This window comes from Trichomonas vaginalis, chromosome IV (assembly GCF_026262505.1).
Source record: "Trichomonas vaginalis G3 chromosome IV, whole genome shotgun sequence".
Taxonomy (NCBI): Eukaryota; Parabasalia; order Trichomonadida; family Trichomonadidae; genus Trichomonas; species Trichomonas vaginalis.
In genome coordinates, this window is record NC_067206.1 from 9,543,897 (window position 1) to 9,562,914 (window position 19,018).

A 19,018-nucleotide genomic window follows, 5' to 3' on the forward strand; every position below is an offset into this window, starting at 1 on the left:
AGAGTTATAAAGAATGAATTCAACGGGTGAAAAAAGAGGTTAGAAAACAGGTGAGATCTCACACTTCACCTAAATTTATTTTTGCCTATGTTTTCATACGTGTGAGGGTGGTGATATCATTTATTTTTTATTTATTTTTAAGTTTATTTTTTATTTTATTTTTATATAAATGACGAAAACTATTGAGATAACAAACTACAACGTCATGAGTTCAAGAATTTGTTCTTTCTTCTCGTGAAAATACATTCTATCAGATACGAGGGAGAAAAGGTAAAGTTAGTTTGAGCGTTTATGAAGGAATGAAGAATGGAAAGTTTATACAAGCATTAGATACAAACGGTAAAGCGTGTTTCATTAGCTTTGTCAAAACTTACTAACATTTATTTTGACAGTGACTTTGACCTATATGAAGAAGAAAGTGAGTCAGAAGATATGACTGTTATGTGAAGCACAGCAATGGGAGGAGTTGCAATATTTTTTAGTGAACGTATACTTTATTTTTTACATAGTGAGGTGAAGTGGTTGGGCTTTGTAAATATTTAAGGTTAAGTTAGTGTTGTCGTTTTGTGTTGTAAAATATACGTTAACGGTTTTGTTAAGTGTCAAATTCACATATATGCGGTAAGAGGAGCGCAGTGCCTCCTACACGAGACTATACTAACTATTTTTACTGAAATTGCAATTTAATTTCAACAATGAATTATTGTTTAAAAAAATAGCACAACAGCAAGATGGACAATCATATATAGAATTATAATGCTCCAATATAATGCTTTGATTTGATGCGTATATAATGTATTTTTTTCGAACATCTTTGTAAAAAAATTGATTTTTGTAATTTTTGAAAAAATTCGATTTTATTTCGAGATTTCCTCTATAGGGTGATAGTATATTGAACAATATTCCTATGGAGAAAATAATTGGAGTATGAGTACTTTCATTAATACTATGGGTGCCATGGTTATCGCTCAAACGATCAATTATATCTCGATTGCGTAAATTGAAAATTTTGCTATTTTCTAAATTCACGGGCAACAAAATCTTTTACCTGATCGTACATCACAATATTATGAATGTGCGACATTTGTTCAAGAGAACCGTCAAGTTATTCTCTTCATTTTTCATGCCGCGGCGAAAAACAAAAGCAGTTGCAAAGCGGTATAAAGAACTTAGTTCAAAGCGCGAAAAATAGGGTAGAGCCATATGTCGTCAACACTGTTGAATTTGTGCTATCTGTATTATTGAGCGGCGCTACATTTTGCCAATCAGAATTTCAATTCATGCTGAATAACATCAAATATCCGTCAGAAGCTACATTTCATCGAGTCCAAGAAAAGGTTGGTCGTGTTATCATAGAAGTTGCCAGAGAATCTGTTAATTATTGGAAATCTCGAATGGAAATGTTCGGGACTTTTGTTGACGGTTCTTGAAGTCAGAGAAGAAATGCAATGTTTTGCTATGTACAATTTGTAGAAGAGAAACTCAAAAAAATTGTAGATTGGAAGTGATATCTAAATCTTTTAAAAATTTCAAAGTAATTTCAACGGAAATCAAATGAAATGGAATTTGAAAGCTTAAAAAGAATGCTGAAGCGTTGGAATAATGAAAAACGTGTAAATTTTTTCATATGGGCAGATGTCAAAATTGTTTCTACAATCAAAAATACGTTCAAAGGTATCAGAGATACAGAGATCCTGGACATTTTCTTAACAATATACAGAAAAAAGCTCAAAACTGCCAGAATTCAGAAATCTTATCTAGCATTTCAAAGAATTTATTTGCGTTGGCTTAGGCAACTTCTCAATGACACACATATGTCAATTAAAACAAAGAAGTTTTTATGGTTGAATTCCGCTAAACATTATGCCGGAAATCATTAAATTTTGTCCAGATCTCTGAAAAATGCAAGATGATTAACCATGAAATATGCAAAAAATAAAACTGCTATAAAAACACTTAAAAAATTCCTCGAAGATACCGTAAAAATCTTTGATATGGTAAAAAGATTCATTCAACTCAAGTAGTTGAATCGATAAACCATATCAAAGCAATGCTTGCTAAAAAAAATATTAATTGGCATGCTCTTGGCCAATTAGGATGGCAGTCACAATATTGCATTTCAATGAAAGTATGTTTGAAAACGATTGTAGCAATAAAAGAAACAGGTTAAATTTACCAACAATGCCAGAAATGATGAACAGATATTTCAGAATGTATGATACAACAAAAGATAATCAAAGCATTCAAAAAAATTCAAAGCAAGTTCAAAAAAAGTTTGCGGCATTAAGAGCTATAAAGAGAGGTCTTCAAGCTACCAGTGATCGTATTACTCTTAAATCACATAAATAATTATTAAATTTATTTCACCCTCAAAACATCATAATCTTGCACCTTCTTTGAATAAACACTTCACCTTCTATTTTTAATTAATGTTTTTTAATTGTCCCAAATTTTAGATTATATAAGATATATTTTTATAAAAGTATTATTTTCTAAAAGATAAGTATATATTCTTAATCACAAAACCTAGCATTTTATCATACTATATATCAGCTTCCTAAATATAATACTCATATAGTTAGTATGATTTTAATGTTTTTGAACATGAAACGAAAATATGATTCAATCATATAACATAATGGAGTTATTGATATAACTTATATGCATGATACATTAAGAAGTCTTCCAACAATATAGATATAGTTGTAGATTCCTATGATTCCTTTTATATTGTGAGATAATAACATTTTTATGCTGTCAGGAGCCTATGAGTGGCCATCCTAATCCAATAAAACTTCGATTACACCTGATTAATGCTACAAATTCTTGTAAAGCAATTGATTCAGAAACCTTTATTACCTTTCTGAACTCCATTTTCCTTGTACGTGATATCCTTCTCTAAATATATTCTGACATCATCAAAAGAATCGTTTGTCCAAGCATCGTGGACATATTTGGCGCTCTGGACAACCTTTCCTACGCTTAGTAAAAGATTTTTGATATACCTCTTTTTGTCGCCATGAATAATTGAGGTTTTCATCATGTAACATAGAAAATGCTGTAATTTCATCAAATTGCCAAATAAATTAGAAATTGTATCTTTTGGAAATGATTGCATTTTTGCGCAATTTTGCAAAATTGCATCGACAATTTCTTCTTGAAGTTTATCGAAAAAGCCATAACCATCTGATTCAACGCGGTAATTAATTAATTCGTACAATTTTTCGTTAATGACTTTTATAAAAAACGTTCGAACAAATTAACATATTCAGTCTTGCCTACCCTCTTTAAACACTCGTGTCATTATACTAATAGAGATAGTATTTAGACGTGGATAATTAAACTCTATCCACTGAAATACTCCCCAGCAATGGCCAAGCTCATGACAATGACGATGGCAAGTGGATGTTGGATGCATGCAATATTTATTTTTTCACCTTCTAAACTCCATAACTGTAGATGTCTTTGTCCAAACCCTGCATTGCTAAATCAATAAATAAACCTTTATTGTTTTCAGGAAACTATTTACAAAATTCTTTTTTATTGTTCTTGTAATATATTTGAAGTCATGAAATCTTATTTATGCTTTGCTCTAATTCAACATACATTCCCGTGGAAAGATAAAGATATCAAAGGTTTGATAAAGCTGTCGAAGGCACAACAAACATGTCGAAGATTTAATAAATGAAGAAACAATGATATACTATTCGATTGTAATCTATACTTCCAAAATGAAAGAAATTTAATTCCAATGGTAAATCTAGATCTTGATCAATGAAATCATTATTCCTTTATATGAGAGCATATGTAGTTGAACAAAAAGGCTGAAAGTAATACATTCAAGTCTTTCTTCCTCTTTTTTCAAAATTTTTCCTTCCCTTAATTATATGGTCATCTCTGTGTATTATATTGACTTTAGATATATAAATAAATAAAATAAAAAATTTAGAGTTCAGATAATGGTGTTTCTTTCGTATGATTTGGTATTTTAGCGAACAAAGTAGAATTCTAAGTGGGAAATAAGGTTGTTTGTTGAATTTTCTTAATTCGTCTTCAAACCTTCTGCGATGTTATAGCGGACTGGAAGATCAGCGCTGGCTTTCTTGTTGTAATACATTATTTTGCCTGTATTGAAAAAGAGGTTCGATTTTCTTGCGGGATCATATGGATTCCAGCACTCGAAATTGAATGTTGAGTATTAAAATTCCTTGCAAGTAAACGAATATGTCAATAATATTTCGTTCGCGTTGTGCCTTTTAGCATAATCTAGGATTATTCACCAAGCATGAGTCCGATATTATTTAATTCGTAAACAAGCAATTTGGCATAACAACCTTTTTGAAGTTCTATATATAGTACGCATTGCATTTTTCGCTACGAAATCAAGTTCTTCGTCTGTTAATCTGATAAAGCGATAAAGATAAAACATATTGCGATAAGATATGTTAATGCCATGGCAATAAAAATTACAAGAAATTCTAGATCTCCAACTTCTTTTTTGAAGTATTCAAATGAGAGTAGGTTGGTATTTGACCGCAATTATGGGTGATAATAGCTATTGAATACATTGTATTTGAGTTTCATGAAATCTGGAAATTTTCTGGTAATTTGTAATTAATGTCGAAATACTCGTGTCTTTGTAATAAATTTCTTAGGTTATTGTAAGAACTCTATGATTACTAGGTTTAATTACTGTAAATAAAAGTAGTGATATATTTGGCTTTGAAGGTAGCAATCATTTAAAAATTTACACTTTTATTGTGTTTTATACAGGCGTGAAGCCAATAATCGTATGTTATGTAATTTTAATTTGTTTTTCGGTAATAACTTAGTTTTTCGTAAAAACTTCTTCTTAGTCATGGAATAATAGCGTTAATAAAAATTTATTCACAAAAAAGAATTGTAAATATTTTTTTTATTAAAATTGTATCAAATTTGCCATCAAACCAATAATGACTTTATAAAGGACTGAATAAATCATTGATACATGATGTTGATTCTTACTACTATAGTAATTCGTCTATATATGCATTTTGCAAGTAGACCAAACACAATTGCTTTGTTTATTTTTGCGCAATCTAAATTAATTCAGCCGAACAAGAAACCAAAAGTAATTTTTATCATAAAATGAAACAAAATCTAATAAAACTCAGAAAAACTAATAGTGTCTTTAATATTTTAGGAGCAATACCGTCATTGTTTGGTTGCATATATTCTTGTTTTAGACATCTTCCTCAATTTCGTCTTCAAACCTTCTGAGAATCTCATAATGATCTGATTGATCGGTTCTTGAAGATTAATTTACTTCGCCTGTTTTGAAAAGGATCCTTCTTCTGTTATAAAAATCGTCAAAAGGATTCGAACTCCAGAAATTAAATGTAAATATAAAATATCTTGCATAAAGACGAATTAAATCAATTATTTCTTGACTTGCCTCATGCTTCTTCGCATATTCTAATATTATCCCCCTAATAAAAGTCCAAATTTATTTATTTATTTACATGCATGAAATTTAGCACTGAAGTTATGTTGACATTGTAATATTCGAATCATCGCAACTTTAGCCAAAAAATTAATATCATTCTCTGTTAAAGGTGAAAATCGTAAATAATGAATTATATCATAAGTATCGCTGTGTTATTATGGAAGTAAACGTGTAATAATTTTTGAAATTCCCTACTTCATTTTTGAAATAATCAAGTAAGATGGGATCATATGTGACAGTAATTATTGGACACCAATATCGATTTATTATAGATCTTCAATCTCATGAACTGAGGAGGATTTCTCTGGCATTACAAAGTTTTGTTCGTAATAAGTATGTCTTTTCCTTTCTTTTGAACTTATAGATAATAATCCTGAATATTGCTTGTATCATCGATAAGAATCTTAATAAAAATCTTAATAAGATCATTTATTCATCTATCTTTTTTTGATTATTTTTTTATATTTGCTAAGAGTATGAACAGACGATAAGTAAACTTATCAAATTATATAAATTCTAAAAATTTTGGAAATTCTAAAATTCCTTTTTGAAATATATACTTCATATATTAGCGAATGTCAATAAAATTGATTAAATTTTAGAAAGTAGTAAGTACACCCTTAAAGCCTTTTGCGGAATAATATGTTTATTTGGTAAATAAAGAATAATTCTTATAGATCTTGATACAGCATTGCTTTCATACAATAAAAATATATTCACAATAAGCATAATTCTTTTAAATAAAAAGATATATGAAATAAAACAATGGATATTTATAATAATTAAAAAAATAAACATAATATTTTATGAATGTTCGATTGCTTGAATATTTGCATCCATTTCGCTCATAATTAGTTGAGCACTTTTCTATTAAGTTTGGATAATTCTGATTTTCCTCATCTCTGATTGAAATTTCTTGAATATAATCAAGAATCTCATCACATGACATAAAAGCTTCAAACAAAGGATTACTTTGACCATCAACAACTTTTGCTGAGTATATAATGCCGGAAAGAGAAGATAAAATCATATCATTAATTTCATCTTCTTCAACTTCGAAAAATGGTAAAAGGAAACTCCAACGACCCTTTTCTATGATGAAGCGTTTCTAATTCTGGTTGATACCCTAAAATTTCAAGAATAATTTTCAAAGAATATTTTCTAACTTTGAAAGTAGCATTTTCGCTCATTTCTGTAAGAATACAAGATATCCCCTCGATTGTAACAAAGATGATCCACTTGGAGTCCTTGAAACTTCATAAATAAATTTTAATATTTCAATTTGAGAATCTTGATCTATTTGAAGCAATAATTCTTGATGTCATCAGTCCATGTTTCAGGTAAATTATCAAATACCTTATCTGGCATATATTGAACGCAAATTCCCAAACATTTCAGAATAATTCGAAAACTTTTATCAAAATGTAAAAATTTTGAGAAAACAAAGTTGTACAAAGTCATTGTAAACTAATGTCATCCTTACATCTTTTGATTGTGGAATTATATTTATTGAAATTTCAATTGCATCAATCATAAAGTCACTGACATCTGATTCAATTGAAACAAGTATTATATTAATGAATTATACCAAAAGAGTCCGTTTTCTATCTCAGGAGAAATTTATGTTGAGAAAGATTTCGTAATATACTTAGAAACGCACAAAAGATACTGTTATTAGATACTAAGTATTCCTTCAGATATTGCTTATAATTTCTTGAAGGTGCATTCATTATATTATTCAAATAAGCATTAAGTCCTGATAATAGAAGAATTGAGATATGGTTGTAGAACGAATACAATTAGAAAATATGTTCAATATTGGTAACACTAAATTCTCCCTAATATCATTCATTAAAATTTCGAAGAGAAATGGAATTATTTGATGATCTTGAAATGGTTCACGAAACCAATAAATCGGCTGCTGGCGGATATTGGGAATAATATTCGATAGTTTTTGATTGAATTATCTTGAACTTCGGTATCTCCGCAATTTATAAAATCAGATAATGTATTTTCTAGTTCTGTACAATCAAAATTATTGTCCTCTGGATTAATTTCTTCTTCTGATGGATCTTGTTTGGTTTTTTCTAAAATCATCTTTGTATTTCCATTGTCAAATCTCAAAATTTTGTAAATTTATCAAAATGTCAAAAATTTTTGGCTCTCAGATAATTATTTTTACTTGTATTTTCTAGCCAAAGGCAAGGAAAAGAGCCATGAGAAGAGTCTCAGACGGACTTATTAGAACAATGTTTGACATTGGTTTGAAGGCAAACCCAAATTTTAGCTAAAAGTGACAGGGGGAAAAAACGTTTAGTATTAAAAAAAAGACCGATGAGAGCTTCGTTCGAAATATAGAGGGAACTGAGAATGCGCAACCATTCTCAGGGAATATTGGATGCTATTCCCGTTCCTCTGTATGGAAATTGAGGTTTTCAAAGGGAGTTAAATAATATCAAATTTATACTAATTTACTTCAAAATACAAAAGTATTTGACAGCTAAAATTAGTTACTTTAGCAAGCCTATCATACCTTTTACGATTATTGTTACTTTTTCGAAATAAAAGTAAAAACAAATTTATACTAATTTACTTCAAAATACAAAAGTATTTGACAGCTAAAATTAGTTACTTTAGCAAGCCTATCAATACCCTTTTACGATTATTGCTACTTTTTCGAAATAAAAGTAAAAACAAATTTATATTAATTTACTTCAAAATACAAAAGTATTTGACAGCTAAAAATAGTTACTTTAGCAAGCCTATCAATACCCTTTTACGATTATTGCTACTTTTTCGAAATAAAATAAATTATTATCAAAAACTTTTTTTTCTTAGTAAAATAAAAATGTTATTTTATATCAAGTTTTTATTCATAATTTTTATAATGTTGTTATAATCATTAAAATTTACGTACATATTAAGGTACTTCTACATTAGATATATACATGATAAATAAAATTCATAAAACATAAAAATCAAAAAATTAGATGAACCTTGGCAATTAAACTTTATGAAATAATAGTTGTTTTATAAATTATATTATATTATATTATTATTTAATATTATTTTGATAATGAAGATTTTATTTTGCAATAATATAAACGAAATTTTTTACCTTATGAACTTTGATGGAAATATGCAAATTTAAAATAATAAAGAAAGCCGCGAGCGAAGCGATCGGCTTAGTTCGAAGATTTTGATTCAAATCTTTGCTGATCTGTAATTCGCGGAAGCCGCGAGCGAATCGAGCGGCTTAGGGCAAGATTTTGATTCAAATCTTTGCTTATATTCCTTAAATTCTTTATGAAACTCGCAACAGTTCCATAAAAAATTTTAAAATCTAAACTGTCGAAATTACCGATCGTAATCACACCCTTCACGGGTGTGTCACTTTTAGCTAAAATACCCCTACTCTTGGTTTGAATGATGTGTCAATCGCCCTCTATCAAATATATTTTTTTTTAATATCCGATAGTTTAGCAATTTGAGCTTTGGAACCGGGGTTGCTATTAGTTTTATAGCTTAAATTTTATATCTGCATCCTGATCTGATAAGAATCACAGGCTGTCGCTAAATTTTTTCATATTGAATTTCATTTTTTGCAATCGAAATGACTTAATTATAGTATAGTCGTTTAAACAGTGATCCAAAATTTTAAATTGAATATCTCAAAATCTGAAATGTGTCACTTTTTAATTTTATCGGGATTTTGATAAATATTTGGAGTATTATCATAGTATATTTATATTCTTTGATATTTATGTCACTTTTATCGGCCTCATATATTTGAATTGCATTTTATATTTTGAGAGTAATTGTCAAATAAGAATTAAAATTAAATAGCGTTGATATGAGACGATCAAGAACTCCACGCTATTATATTTTTCAAGACGAGAACACACATCAAAAATATTTTCACAATGCAGTAACAAACGAAGTTACATGGAACCCACCTCAGGATTCGATTATTATCGATCCAAACACATTAAAGCAGATTAAATTCGATTTCAATTCAATCCAAGTTCCTCAAGAAGTTTATATCCAGCCAACGCTACAGAAACCCGAGTCTAAATCAGGAATTGGAGGTTCCGAAAAACATCTCTTCCGAATTTAAACCAAAATACAAGATTACATCGCGTTTCAAGCAGAAAATCTACTCTTGTTAAATTATCTGCATCAGCTTCTATTGATAGTAACTTGTTACTCCAACCAGAAATTCCGTTTTATCTTCCAACTTCAATTACTTCTGATTCAAAGCCGATGGATATCAGAAAATTCGCAGTTGAGAATTTCAATACTCGTTATCGTGGAAGCATCTTCAATAAGAAAGAAATTCCTCCAGATGAATCTCTTAGTTTTCGATATGGATTCCTCTGTCTGCCCAATACTCAAATCAACACCGATCGCTCTTCAAAAGAACTGTGTTGAAATCTTCGCCTTCATTATTGGCTACTGTAAACAGCTTCCGAAAGCGCAACCAAGTGTATTTGTAGAAATGGTTGGTAAAGAGAAGCAACTTATCGACGAAACATTCATTTACTTGCTCAAATTCATACATAACAACCCCAATCCTGAAAATGTTTTCAGAATTTGGGATTTAATTTTAGTAATTTGTTTTACCCTCCATCACCTCAAAATCCAGCCTCTTGTTAGACATTACGTAGCAACAGATGCATTGGAACCAAATCTGGCATCAACAACGTAGCTAAAATGTCTTATATCAGATTGGCCGCTCGTTGTGACTCTGGAGAGACATTTCCGATGCAGCCAAGTTCATGATAATTTCATACCTACACATCCTTCACAGGATTACTTCATTTTCGGTGCTCCTTTACTTGAATTAGTTTTTGCGCAAAGAAGATCAGCGCCCAAGTGCACAGTACCTTATTCATGCACAGATTCATCCACGAGCTCTGGAATGCCGGCCTTGACAAGATGGAAGCATGTTCAGACTTCCAGGAAACAAAGTACAAGTTGATTTAATGGTTGAAGAAATAAACAACGGAAAAGATAGTTGTTATGTAGGTGCAGAACTCAATGACCTCGCGAGCTGTTCAAGAGATGGCTCGCTGATATGAGCCTTTAGTTCCTATGTCTCTGTACAATGAATTTGTCGAATCCATTAAAAACCATACAATTTGGTGTTCGTCAGAAAATTACCGAAAGTTAATCATGATACACTTGGTTACTTGGTTGGTTTCTTACAAGAGTTCGTAAAAGCATCTGATGTCACATCAATAGGCCAGTACAGTGTGCAATGCTTTGGAGCAAATGTTGTCAGAATTGTGTCAAATGATCCAATGTAATGAAGGCATCCACTGAAGTTGGCAAGGAATTTATGTCTTATCTCATAACTAATTGGAATACTAGGTTATTTATCCACTTGTTGAATTTATTACAATTTTTTTAACATGATAAAAACCTCAATTATGACGTTTACCTGTATTTTCTTTTAGTCAATGTGAAAAATTCAATATATAAGCTAATGAAACATATAAATAAGATATTGAAATTATTTTTCTGCTTTGAACTCAAATCGCGATGCTCGTTTACTCCCATTCCATAATATATAGTATTTTGCATTCAATTAAATTGATTACAATAAAAAATGAAAGAAATCACATAAAAATGGATATAATTCTCAAATACGTTGTCAATCTATATTAAAATTTGTTTGCATATAAGTGATGGTATTTTTGCCAATGAAGAATATGAACAAATAGCTATGTAAATTATTTGAGAAATTATATCTGATGAACTAAAGTAATACCGACTAATTTTAAAAGGTACACACACTTTTGTAATGATATTTGATCTCTCTTTACATATAATTGATTAATCGAAAATTCGAAATTATTCGGATTGAAACGCCGGGTCTTTATATTGTAAATCATATTTTCAATGGTAATTATTAGAAAAATCGATGATTAAATAAATATTTGGTGAAATTTTAATTAAAGTTTGGTAAAAAAAAGATGAATCTATTCTTTAACGATTTGATTTTGTTCTGGTTGATCCTCAAACTCCTGCATGCCCGAAGGCCCGTTAATATGGATGGATGCATTCTAAAACCTTTAAAGGTACAATCGGAATTGTTATATCAGGGAATCTTGCAAGACAATTAGATTCACCTTTAAGAATAATATTATCGAAGTTTGTAAAATACAATCTTCTGAGATTGAGATTTGAAGGGCTGATTCCTGCAATGATTTACAAGTGGTTTTCTGAGATATTTACCAACGATTGGTTCCAATTCATGTTGCCCTTTTACTGTAAGATTTCTGGAAAGACGAGCTGTAATAAAATCAGAAAGAACTTGTGTTTCTAACAATGACTTGTCCTCTTCAATGTTGGCTTCAGTCTCTGTAGGTTTCTGTTCTTCTGATAAACTATGTCTTGCTAAAAGAAATAGGAAAACAATCATTTTCATAAAAATATTCCTCAGAAAAAAATTTCAATTGATATAAAATTTCATTCAAATTTTGAGTGTCTTCTCAAAAGCGCATTGAAGTTGGACTCTTAAAATTTTCATCGCAGATTTCTAACTCTATGAGCTATAATAATTGTGTTGACTTGAAATCTGTTTGTTTCCTTGTCGATCTGGCAATTTTAGTAGAGATTTTCGGCTGTCTCACTTTTGTGGACAAAATGCAAAAACCTATGAATTTTCCTATTTTAATTTGATATTCATAATATATAAGTTATTGTAATGCATATTCTATCTTCTAATTAGTAAAATTACATTGCCCGCCAAAATCAAAAATTTTCTATTGAAAAAATAGCGCCAAGTCCAAAAGTGTCATTTTCTCATTGAAGACCGCACTGGAGTCAATGCCGAAATCACTTGCTGATGTGGATGGAACAGCACTATGATTGGCCAGATCAAAGGCTGTGTAGCATCCCAGCAAGTGGATAATCGGCATTGACTCCAGCTGCGGTCTTCAATGAGAAAATGACACTTTTGGACTTGGCGCTATTTTTTCAATAGAAAAATTTTTGATTTTGGCGGGCAATGTAATTTTACTAATTAGAAGATAGAATATGCATTACAAATACTTAATAATTATGAATATCAAATTAAAATAGGAAAATTCATAGGTTTTTGCATTTTGTCCAAAATGTAGATACTGGAGATTTTCTGAAGATTTTTTTACAAAGTGGATTGATACAGATCGAAATCTAAAACTTATAATGCTCTATATATATGTGTGCTTGAATGTTTGGTCTAGAACTTAGGAAACTGTTATAAGATTTTAAATTTTGAAAATTATTCACACTACCAATGTTAATATGTCGTTCCTCGCCAATATTTGAATATGTGTAATTACAATGGTTGATCCTATTTCCTATTCACTAATTTTGATTTGATTGAAATCAATTGTTGCTGGGAAAAATGATAATATTGATTTCATATCTAGGAAATAGTATACTGTAAGAAGGCTAAATGAATTCTGAAATTGCCTTATTCTAATTGCAAATGATCCTCAAGGAGATCATACTCAAAAAAAAATTTTTTTTTCTCCATTCGAAAAAAAGGGAAAAATGCCAGAGAAGTCCATCCTCTGCAGAATTTCTAACATTAGTTTCGAATTTTATAGATTCAGTTAATTCTGTCTCCGAAATAAAGGCTAAGGAGAAGTTATTACTGAAATATCTTGATAATCTCGAAACTTTTTTGACGAATCCAGATTTATTTTCAGGAGCGTCAAAAAATATCTCAAAGATTTATCAATCCTTGTTTTCTAGAATGTCACTGATAACAGGCAATGAAGCAGTATTATCAAAAAGTCTTGATATTCTAAATATATTATGGAAAATTGCACAATCTACACCAGTAGGATCAGATTCTGTTCAACTTTTCCTTTCAAGTTGCATATATTCGATGAAAAATTCAAACATATTGCCAAAATTTCATACCTATTTCAAAGATTTATTTTCAAATCCAGATTTCATTCATTCTTTTTTGAAATCTGACGGATTTTCGTCATATCTATCGAAAGTATATACAGTTGATTCAAATGAAATCATAATTGAACAGACAAACAAGATTTTAAATTTGATTTCACCAGAATTCTTTACTATCAGCGAAATAACACCAGCAATTAATGTTTTCGCACAACTTGGCAAAACAGACAAGATACAACCAAAGCTCAGAAAGCTTGCTTCGATTTTATTGATGAATTTGTTCGACAAATTAAAGCAAACTACGAATTTTACTATTGACGATTTTCCTGCCTTCGACAGTGAATTTCTCATGGGATTTATTGTACATCTTCCCCATCAAAATTTAGCAAATATTATTATTGAAAACAGACCATTCATAGATATGACTTTAGAGATATTCAAACGCAAGAAATCAAAGATACATCAATCCCACATCGTCAGAGCCTTATTAGAAACAAGTCCTTACAATAAACAAAAAAGTATCTTTATTATGATCATTTCGGACTTTATTACCGCTGTTCCTGCAGAAAGAACTGTTGAGCCAATCCTAAACTACATGTCTGATTCAAAACTACCCAGTTTGTGATGTATTTTTATCATGTTTCGTAAAAACGGTCGAAATCGCAGAAGCATTCGTTAAATGTGATGGTATCGAATGGCTCGAGGATATGCCGTAAAAGGAATCGCTGATATGGAATTATTTCTCAAATGCTGTCATCATTAGTTGTTTTACGAAGATTTGACGATTTAGATGACTTCATTGATGATTTAGACCCCAAACATCCATATTTAGTCTCGGGAAGCAACAGCTGGACAAGATTGTCTATGGAATGAAGACTTCCAGGTACAACCTATTTCGTGTTCCCTCATTATTTACATTACTTGACAAACCAAGTTTCATTGATCCTTACAATGCATGGATGCTTGGAAACTGTGTTGTTAGCCAGTATTTAAGAAAGGATATGATATATTTGATATTCCTTTATCATTGATATTGGTAATCGCTACATCAAGACGAAACACGTCAATTTATTGATGCAAAGACCATTTGAACTGAAAAAGTTTTGTAATCAAAAACACATGCATTATCCATTATTTCAATTTTATCAAGGAAGAGAAGAATTCAAGATTAATGATAATTTTTCTGCTATTCTTTTTGGTTCTGCGTTTCTGACGAACAGGACAATATTATTAATATCTTTCATACTGATTTCATATTGATTTCCATTGAGAAATCAAAATAATTTTGACTTGAATGATGAAAAATATTTCTTTGACATTGATTGTAGAAAAATGACTTTTGTTTACATCTCTTTACAAGAAAAATTTTTGGGATCGATTGTCCATTTCTTCTTGAGATCAAGCATGCAAAATGAAATGATAGAAATACGTGTTCCAGCGAGAACAAAGAATCCTTTCTCTTTCGCAGGTTTCGGATGGATTGGTCGTGGTTTGATGTTTCTTGGTTGTTCAATAAGAATTTACAAAAACCGTTATGTTCCTGCTGATGTTTTATACAGCCATGGACCAGAATTCATTGATTACATTGATAATACTAGAATGGAAATCATCATTACTCCTTATACTTTTTGTAATCCATCGAGTAATGAACCGAATTCTTCAAATGATCCGAGAATTGTTTTGCCACCGAATTTTGTCGCTGTTCCTTATTTCGGTTTGCCAGTTCACTTCTTGTCAATGAGAAAGATTTCTGGTCTTTTCAAGTTCTTAGGAACTGCTACTACTTCTGAACAATATAATAATTTGTTTTCAACTTTAATGAGAATTACACAAATAACTTATTTCAACTCATTAAAGTTTTGGCCGAAAATTCTTTCTAGTATGAAGAAACATCGTGAATTCATCAACAAAAGCATGTTCCTCAAAGCTCTTAAAACAGCAAGTTATCATTCACGAAGAGAAAGAATTCTTTTGAGTATTTTGTTCGATGACGAAATTGTAGCGTTGATGATGATTTTATTGAATTTGTTCGATGACGAAATGTACGGGAATTTGTTGATAACGAGATTTTTGATTGCTGGTTTGTTTGATTACTTTCAGTGTATTGATTGGGAATCTATAGAAGGAATTAGAACATTTCCTTGCAAAACAAAAGTAATCAAAAACCCAACAAATTTGAATATGTTGAATGATTTTGAATTTGTTAGAATTATTTGGTTCTTGCTTATAAGATTTGTCAAAAGCTTCTTATCGTCTTTGAGTAAAATTGTTTGGTATAACTGAAGAAGGTAATGGTCTACGTTATCTGAAGGATTTGTTTGAACATTTGTGTAAGGGTTGTCGTTGGCTTCTCTTGAAAGAACTTGGTCCAGTGGTGGATACTCTAACTTAACATCTGATGTAGCGTTAGCGTTTGAAGCTGAGTTTAAATTCACGGATTTCAGTTCTGGTTCTTTTTCTTTCAAACACTCTGAACTATAGTTCTTTATGACAATATTGTTTGTCGTTCGTGAGTCAACATTTGATGTTGGTTCAATTGGAACATTAACGGCACCAGCTAAGATGGATTTGCTTCTCATTTCATATAGAATAAAAACCTTTTATATGTATGAAATGAACAATATACTCGACAAGGGTTTGAATGTAAAGCTAACGAATGAAAATATTGTTGAATTCACTGAGACAGGAGCTGTGTATAAAGATGTAGAACTACTGAACAAAAGAGCTAAGGGAAGAAGCAGGAACATGAACAAAGGGTGGAAGCCTATAAAAATTTATGTCAATGATGGCTCAGGAGGTTCAAACATAAAGTATGCAGAAAGTTATAGAGTTTATGCTCTCAAAGGTGAAAAGCCTTCATTTAAGAACAGCTATTCTAACACATATCCTCAAAAGCTAACGGATGGAGAAGTGGATGATATGAATGACAGCAAAAATATTAACAGAAATGGCGACAGAGATGCATGGAATTTGTTTACCATCAGTCAATTGAAGGTTAAACTTTAAAACAATGTTGGTCGTTCCCATGGAATATTTTTGACTTTAATGGTATTAGTCATGATATGAATCTCAAGGTATGAACGAGGAGAGATGAGAGACTTATATGCTTCCCAAATTTCTTCAAAAGGTAATGTTATACCTGACTGTTTCCAAATGAGTTCAATATCATAACGTGAGAAACCTTGAAAGATAACGAAGTCAGTTATGAGACGTTTTATGTTTAAAGCTAAAAACCTCCATGTTTGCATAAGTATTGCTACAGTTAAGTGGTAATGTCTGACTTTAGTATGATATTAGCTAATGGTGAGTCTGGTTTTGACACTAAACCTTTACCAGCGAAGTCGTCGCAAACGAGCAGAGTGTTTGAAGGATATTTTTTGAAGGGGTATTTTGAAAGTTTTGATAGAATGTAGTTTGTCAGTCGTTTCATATCGTAAACTCCTGAGTACTGACGTAAGTGGTGTTTGTGTCAATAATTCTTTCCATCTCCTCAGAAGTCTTTTGCATTCCTGACTGTATAAATTCAACGATGGCATAATATTTCCTCTTACGTCGAATGTAACGTTGAAGAAATTCAATGAGTTCACTGTCTGGAACTTTAACGACAGAGGCTTGAACTTTTGACATAAATGTTTTCGCTGTTGAGTCCATAGAGTCTGAAGTTGCTGATATAATGATTTGGTCATAATATGAGTCATTTCCTAAACGTTCTGTTATGAGTATATGACGAATTAAATTAAATGTCTTACCTGAACCCATCTTTCCACAATAGAAATAAACGCCATTTGAACAGAACTCATAGTCCTTACTGAAAGGAAGAATGAGAGAAGAGTTAAGTTTGTCTGTAGTTTCATTCATGTCTTCATCTACGTCATGTATTAAATGCTTCATTTTATCTCCATTAAAAATGCAAGTCAGAAATATTCAGAACATAGCACCGAGTCTAACTGACAAGAGTATAAAGATATACTATGAACACGTTATGATGAAACCTACCAAAATTCAAGAAAGTCAGTATACTTATGAATATCCAAGGCACTGGGTAGAGTATGTAGGAGGTGAGAAAGCTATTGAAATCAGACAGGTTCGAAGTATTCCAGCAGGAAGAACAATATTATTGAAGAACTTTAATGTTTTGAGGTATAATGATGAAACAAAGAAGCAAGATAGTTTTCCTGTTGCTGTGTATGTGAACCTAGACACAGGAGATGACATGAAAGTTTTTAACACAAAGCTTCAAACGGTAGTGAGAGAACAACTGACTGCGGAAGGACATCCATTACCTTCAGAAGTTACCATAGTATATAATTTTGAAACAAATGCAATAGATTTTAAAGTCGTCTCTGCAAAGAAGTCAGGTTTTACATTTAATGAAGCAGATGTATATTCGAATGAAAACTTCAAAGCTATTGCATGGTTAGATAATGACGATTGCTTTAAGAAAATATTTAAATTCAGTGACTCAAAGATGTCAATAGATGACCTTCGTGGAATGTTACCATCGACGTTTACAGTTGAAGGTTCAGCAGGATTGCTTACAAGATTGTCAATTGGTGGTATTTGGTCTCGTGAGAACATTGTTATAAAATCCAGTATAAGTGAATTTGCTGAAGAATCTATATTATGTCTTTCAAACTACATGTATTCGCCGCCGAAGCATTATAGTATAACAAACTTTGTCAGTAAGTTTAACATAAGACTTGTCGAACCTTCTTCAATGAAAGATGTTGTGCTACCTAAAGATGGAAAGGATGGACTCATTATTGAGATGATTTTAATAGCATATTAAATGAGCTTGTTCTTGAAGGTCATTCATGATGAAATAACTGTTGTAGAAGATGTTAGCAATTGTTCAGACATTTTGAAGCGTATAGATGAGATAAGAAAGAAGTTTATGAAGCCGCAACGCGGCGAGGACGAAGTCCATGAGAATGTTTATGTTTCATTGACTTTCTCCAGTAACGAGAACTTTTATGAGATAATATTGAAGAGAGATGATTTTAATATGGTGTAAATGGTAGCTTGGACAGCTTTAGGCGCAATGGGAACAAAAGCATTAGCATTTGGAGCAAAAGCACTTGGGGCTTATGACGCAGTAAATAAAATGAGTGGAGGAAGGGTTTCGAAGACATTAGATGCAAATAAAGGGAAGATTGGAGGCTGGGTTGCAAAGAAGTTAAGATTAAATAAAATAGGGCTCATAAATAAAGCATCCAATTTGGTTGCGACTGAGTCAGAAAATGCTTTAGGAAAGGACGATGAGTTTGCAAAACACGCAAAAGACTTTAATGACCAGATGAAAGGTGAAACAATGCATTTAAATAGAGTCGATGGAACTCTTCCTCCACCAGTAGTTCTTCCGTATGGTCCCTATGGAATGTATGGAAACCCTTACGAAAGACCATTTGACCCATTGACTGGTGGAAGTAATTGGTATCATTACGGACGAAGAAGAAAGACAGTCAAGTTGGAGACAGACGTGAAGAAAGCAACTAAAAAGAAACCAAGGAAGAGAGTTATAAAGTAATGAATTCAACGGGTGAAAAAAGAGGTTAGAAAACAGGTGAGATCTCACCACTTCACCTAAATTTATTTTTGCGCTATGTTTTCATACGTGTGAGGGTG

At 31.2% G+C, this 19,018-nt stretch overlaps 4 protein-coding genes across 4 annotated transcripts, besides 8 other annotated features; 3 read left to right on the plus strand and 1 right to left on the minus strand.

The window, feature by feature from the left end:
• Positions 1-643: part of a mobile genetic element that runs on past the window's edge.
• Positions 1-643: part of a terminal%2Cinverted (terminal inverted repeat of Maverick-1B transposon ID:TVAGG3_0059340) that runs on past the window's edge.
• A 20-nt stretch (positions 644-663) lies between these two features.
• Positions 664-2,781: a mobile genetic element.
• Positions 2,782-7,754: 4,973 nt separating this feature from the next.
• Positions 7,755-7,784: a terminal%2Cinverted (terminal inverted repeat of MuDR-3_TvMULE3 transposon ID:TVAGG3_0059610).
• Positions 7,755-8,384: a mobile genetic element.
• Positions 8,385-8,902: a mobile genetic element.
• Positions 8,874-8,902: a terminal%2Cinverted (terminal inverted repeat of MuDR-3_TvMULE3 transposon ID:TVAGG3_0059620).
• Positions 8,903-11,633: 2,731 nt separating this feature from the next.
• TVAGG3_0059630 (uncharacterized protein) lies at positions 11,634-11,912 on the minus strand (the record flags this gene model as incomplete). Its single annotated transcript, XM_051221360.1, has 1 exon — positions 11,634-11,912. The coding sequence occupies one exon, from the start codon at positions 11,910-11,912 to the stop codon at positions 11,634-11,636; it is 279 nt and encodes a 92-aa protein (XP_051106346.1).
• Positions 11,913-15,570: 3,658 nt separating this feature from the next.
• Positions 15,571-19,018: part of a mobile genetic element that runs on past the window's edge.
• TVAGG3_0059650 (uncharacterized protein) lies at positions 15,998-16,399 on the plus strand (the record flags this gene model as incomplete). Its single annotated transcript, XM_051221361.1, has 1 exon — positions 15,998-16,399. One exon carries the CDS (start codon positions 15,998-16,000, stop codon positions 16,397-16,399), a length of 402 nt encoding a protein of 133 aa, XP_051106347.1.
• On the plus strand, positions 17,301-18,182 carry TVAGG3_0059660 (uncharacterized protein; the record flags this gene model as incomplete). The annotated part of the gene is made up of 1 exon (XM_001579211.2): positions 17,301-18,182. The coding sequence occupies one exon, from the start codon at positions 17,301-17,303 to the stop codon at positions 18,180-18,182; it is 882 nt and encodes a 293-aa protein (XP_001579261.2).
• TVAGG3_0059670 (protein of unknown function, DUF4107 family) lies at positions 18,408-18,870 on the plus strand (the record flags this gene model as incomplete). The annotated part of the gene is made up of 1 exon (XM_001579210.2): positions 18,408-18,870. A coding segment is annotated over one exon (463 nt), but the record flags the coding sequence as incomplete, so codon positions are not given.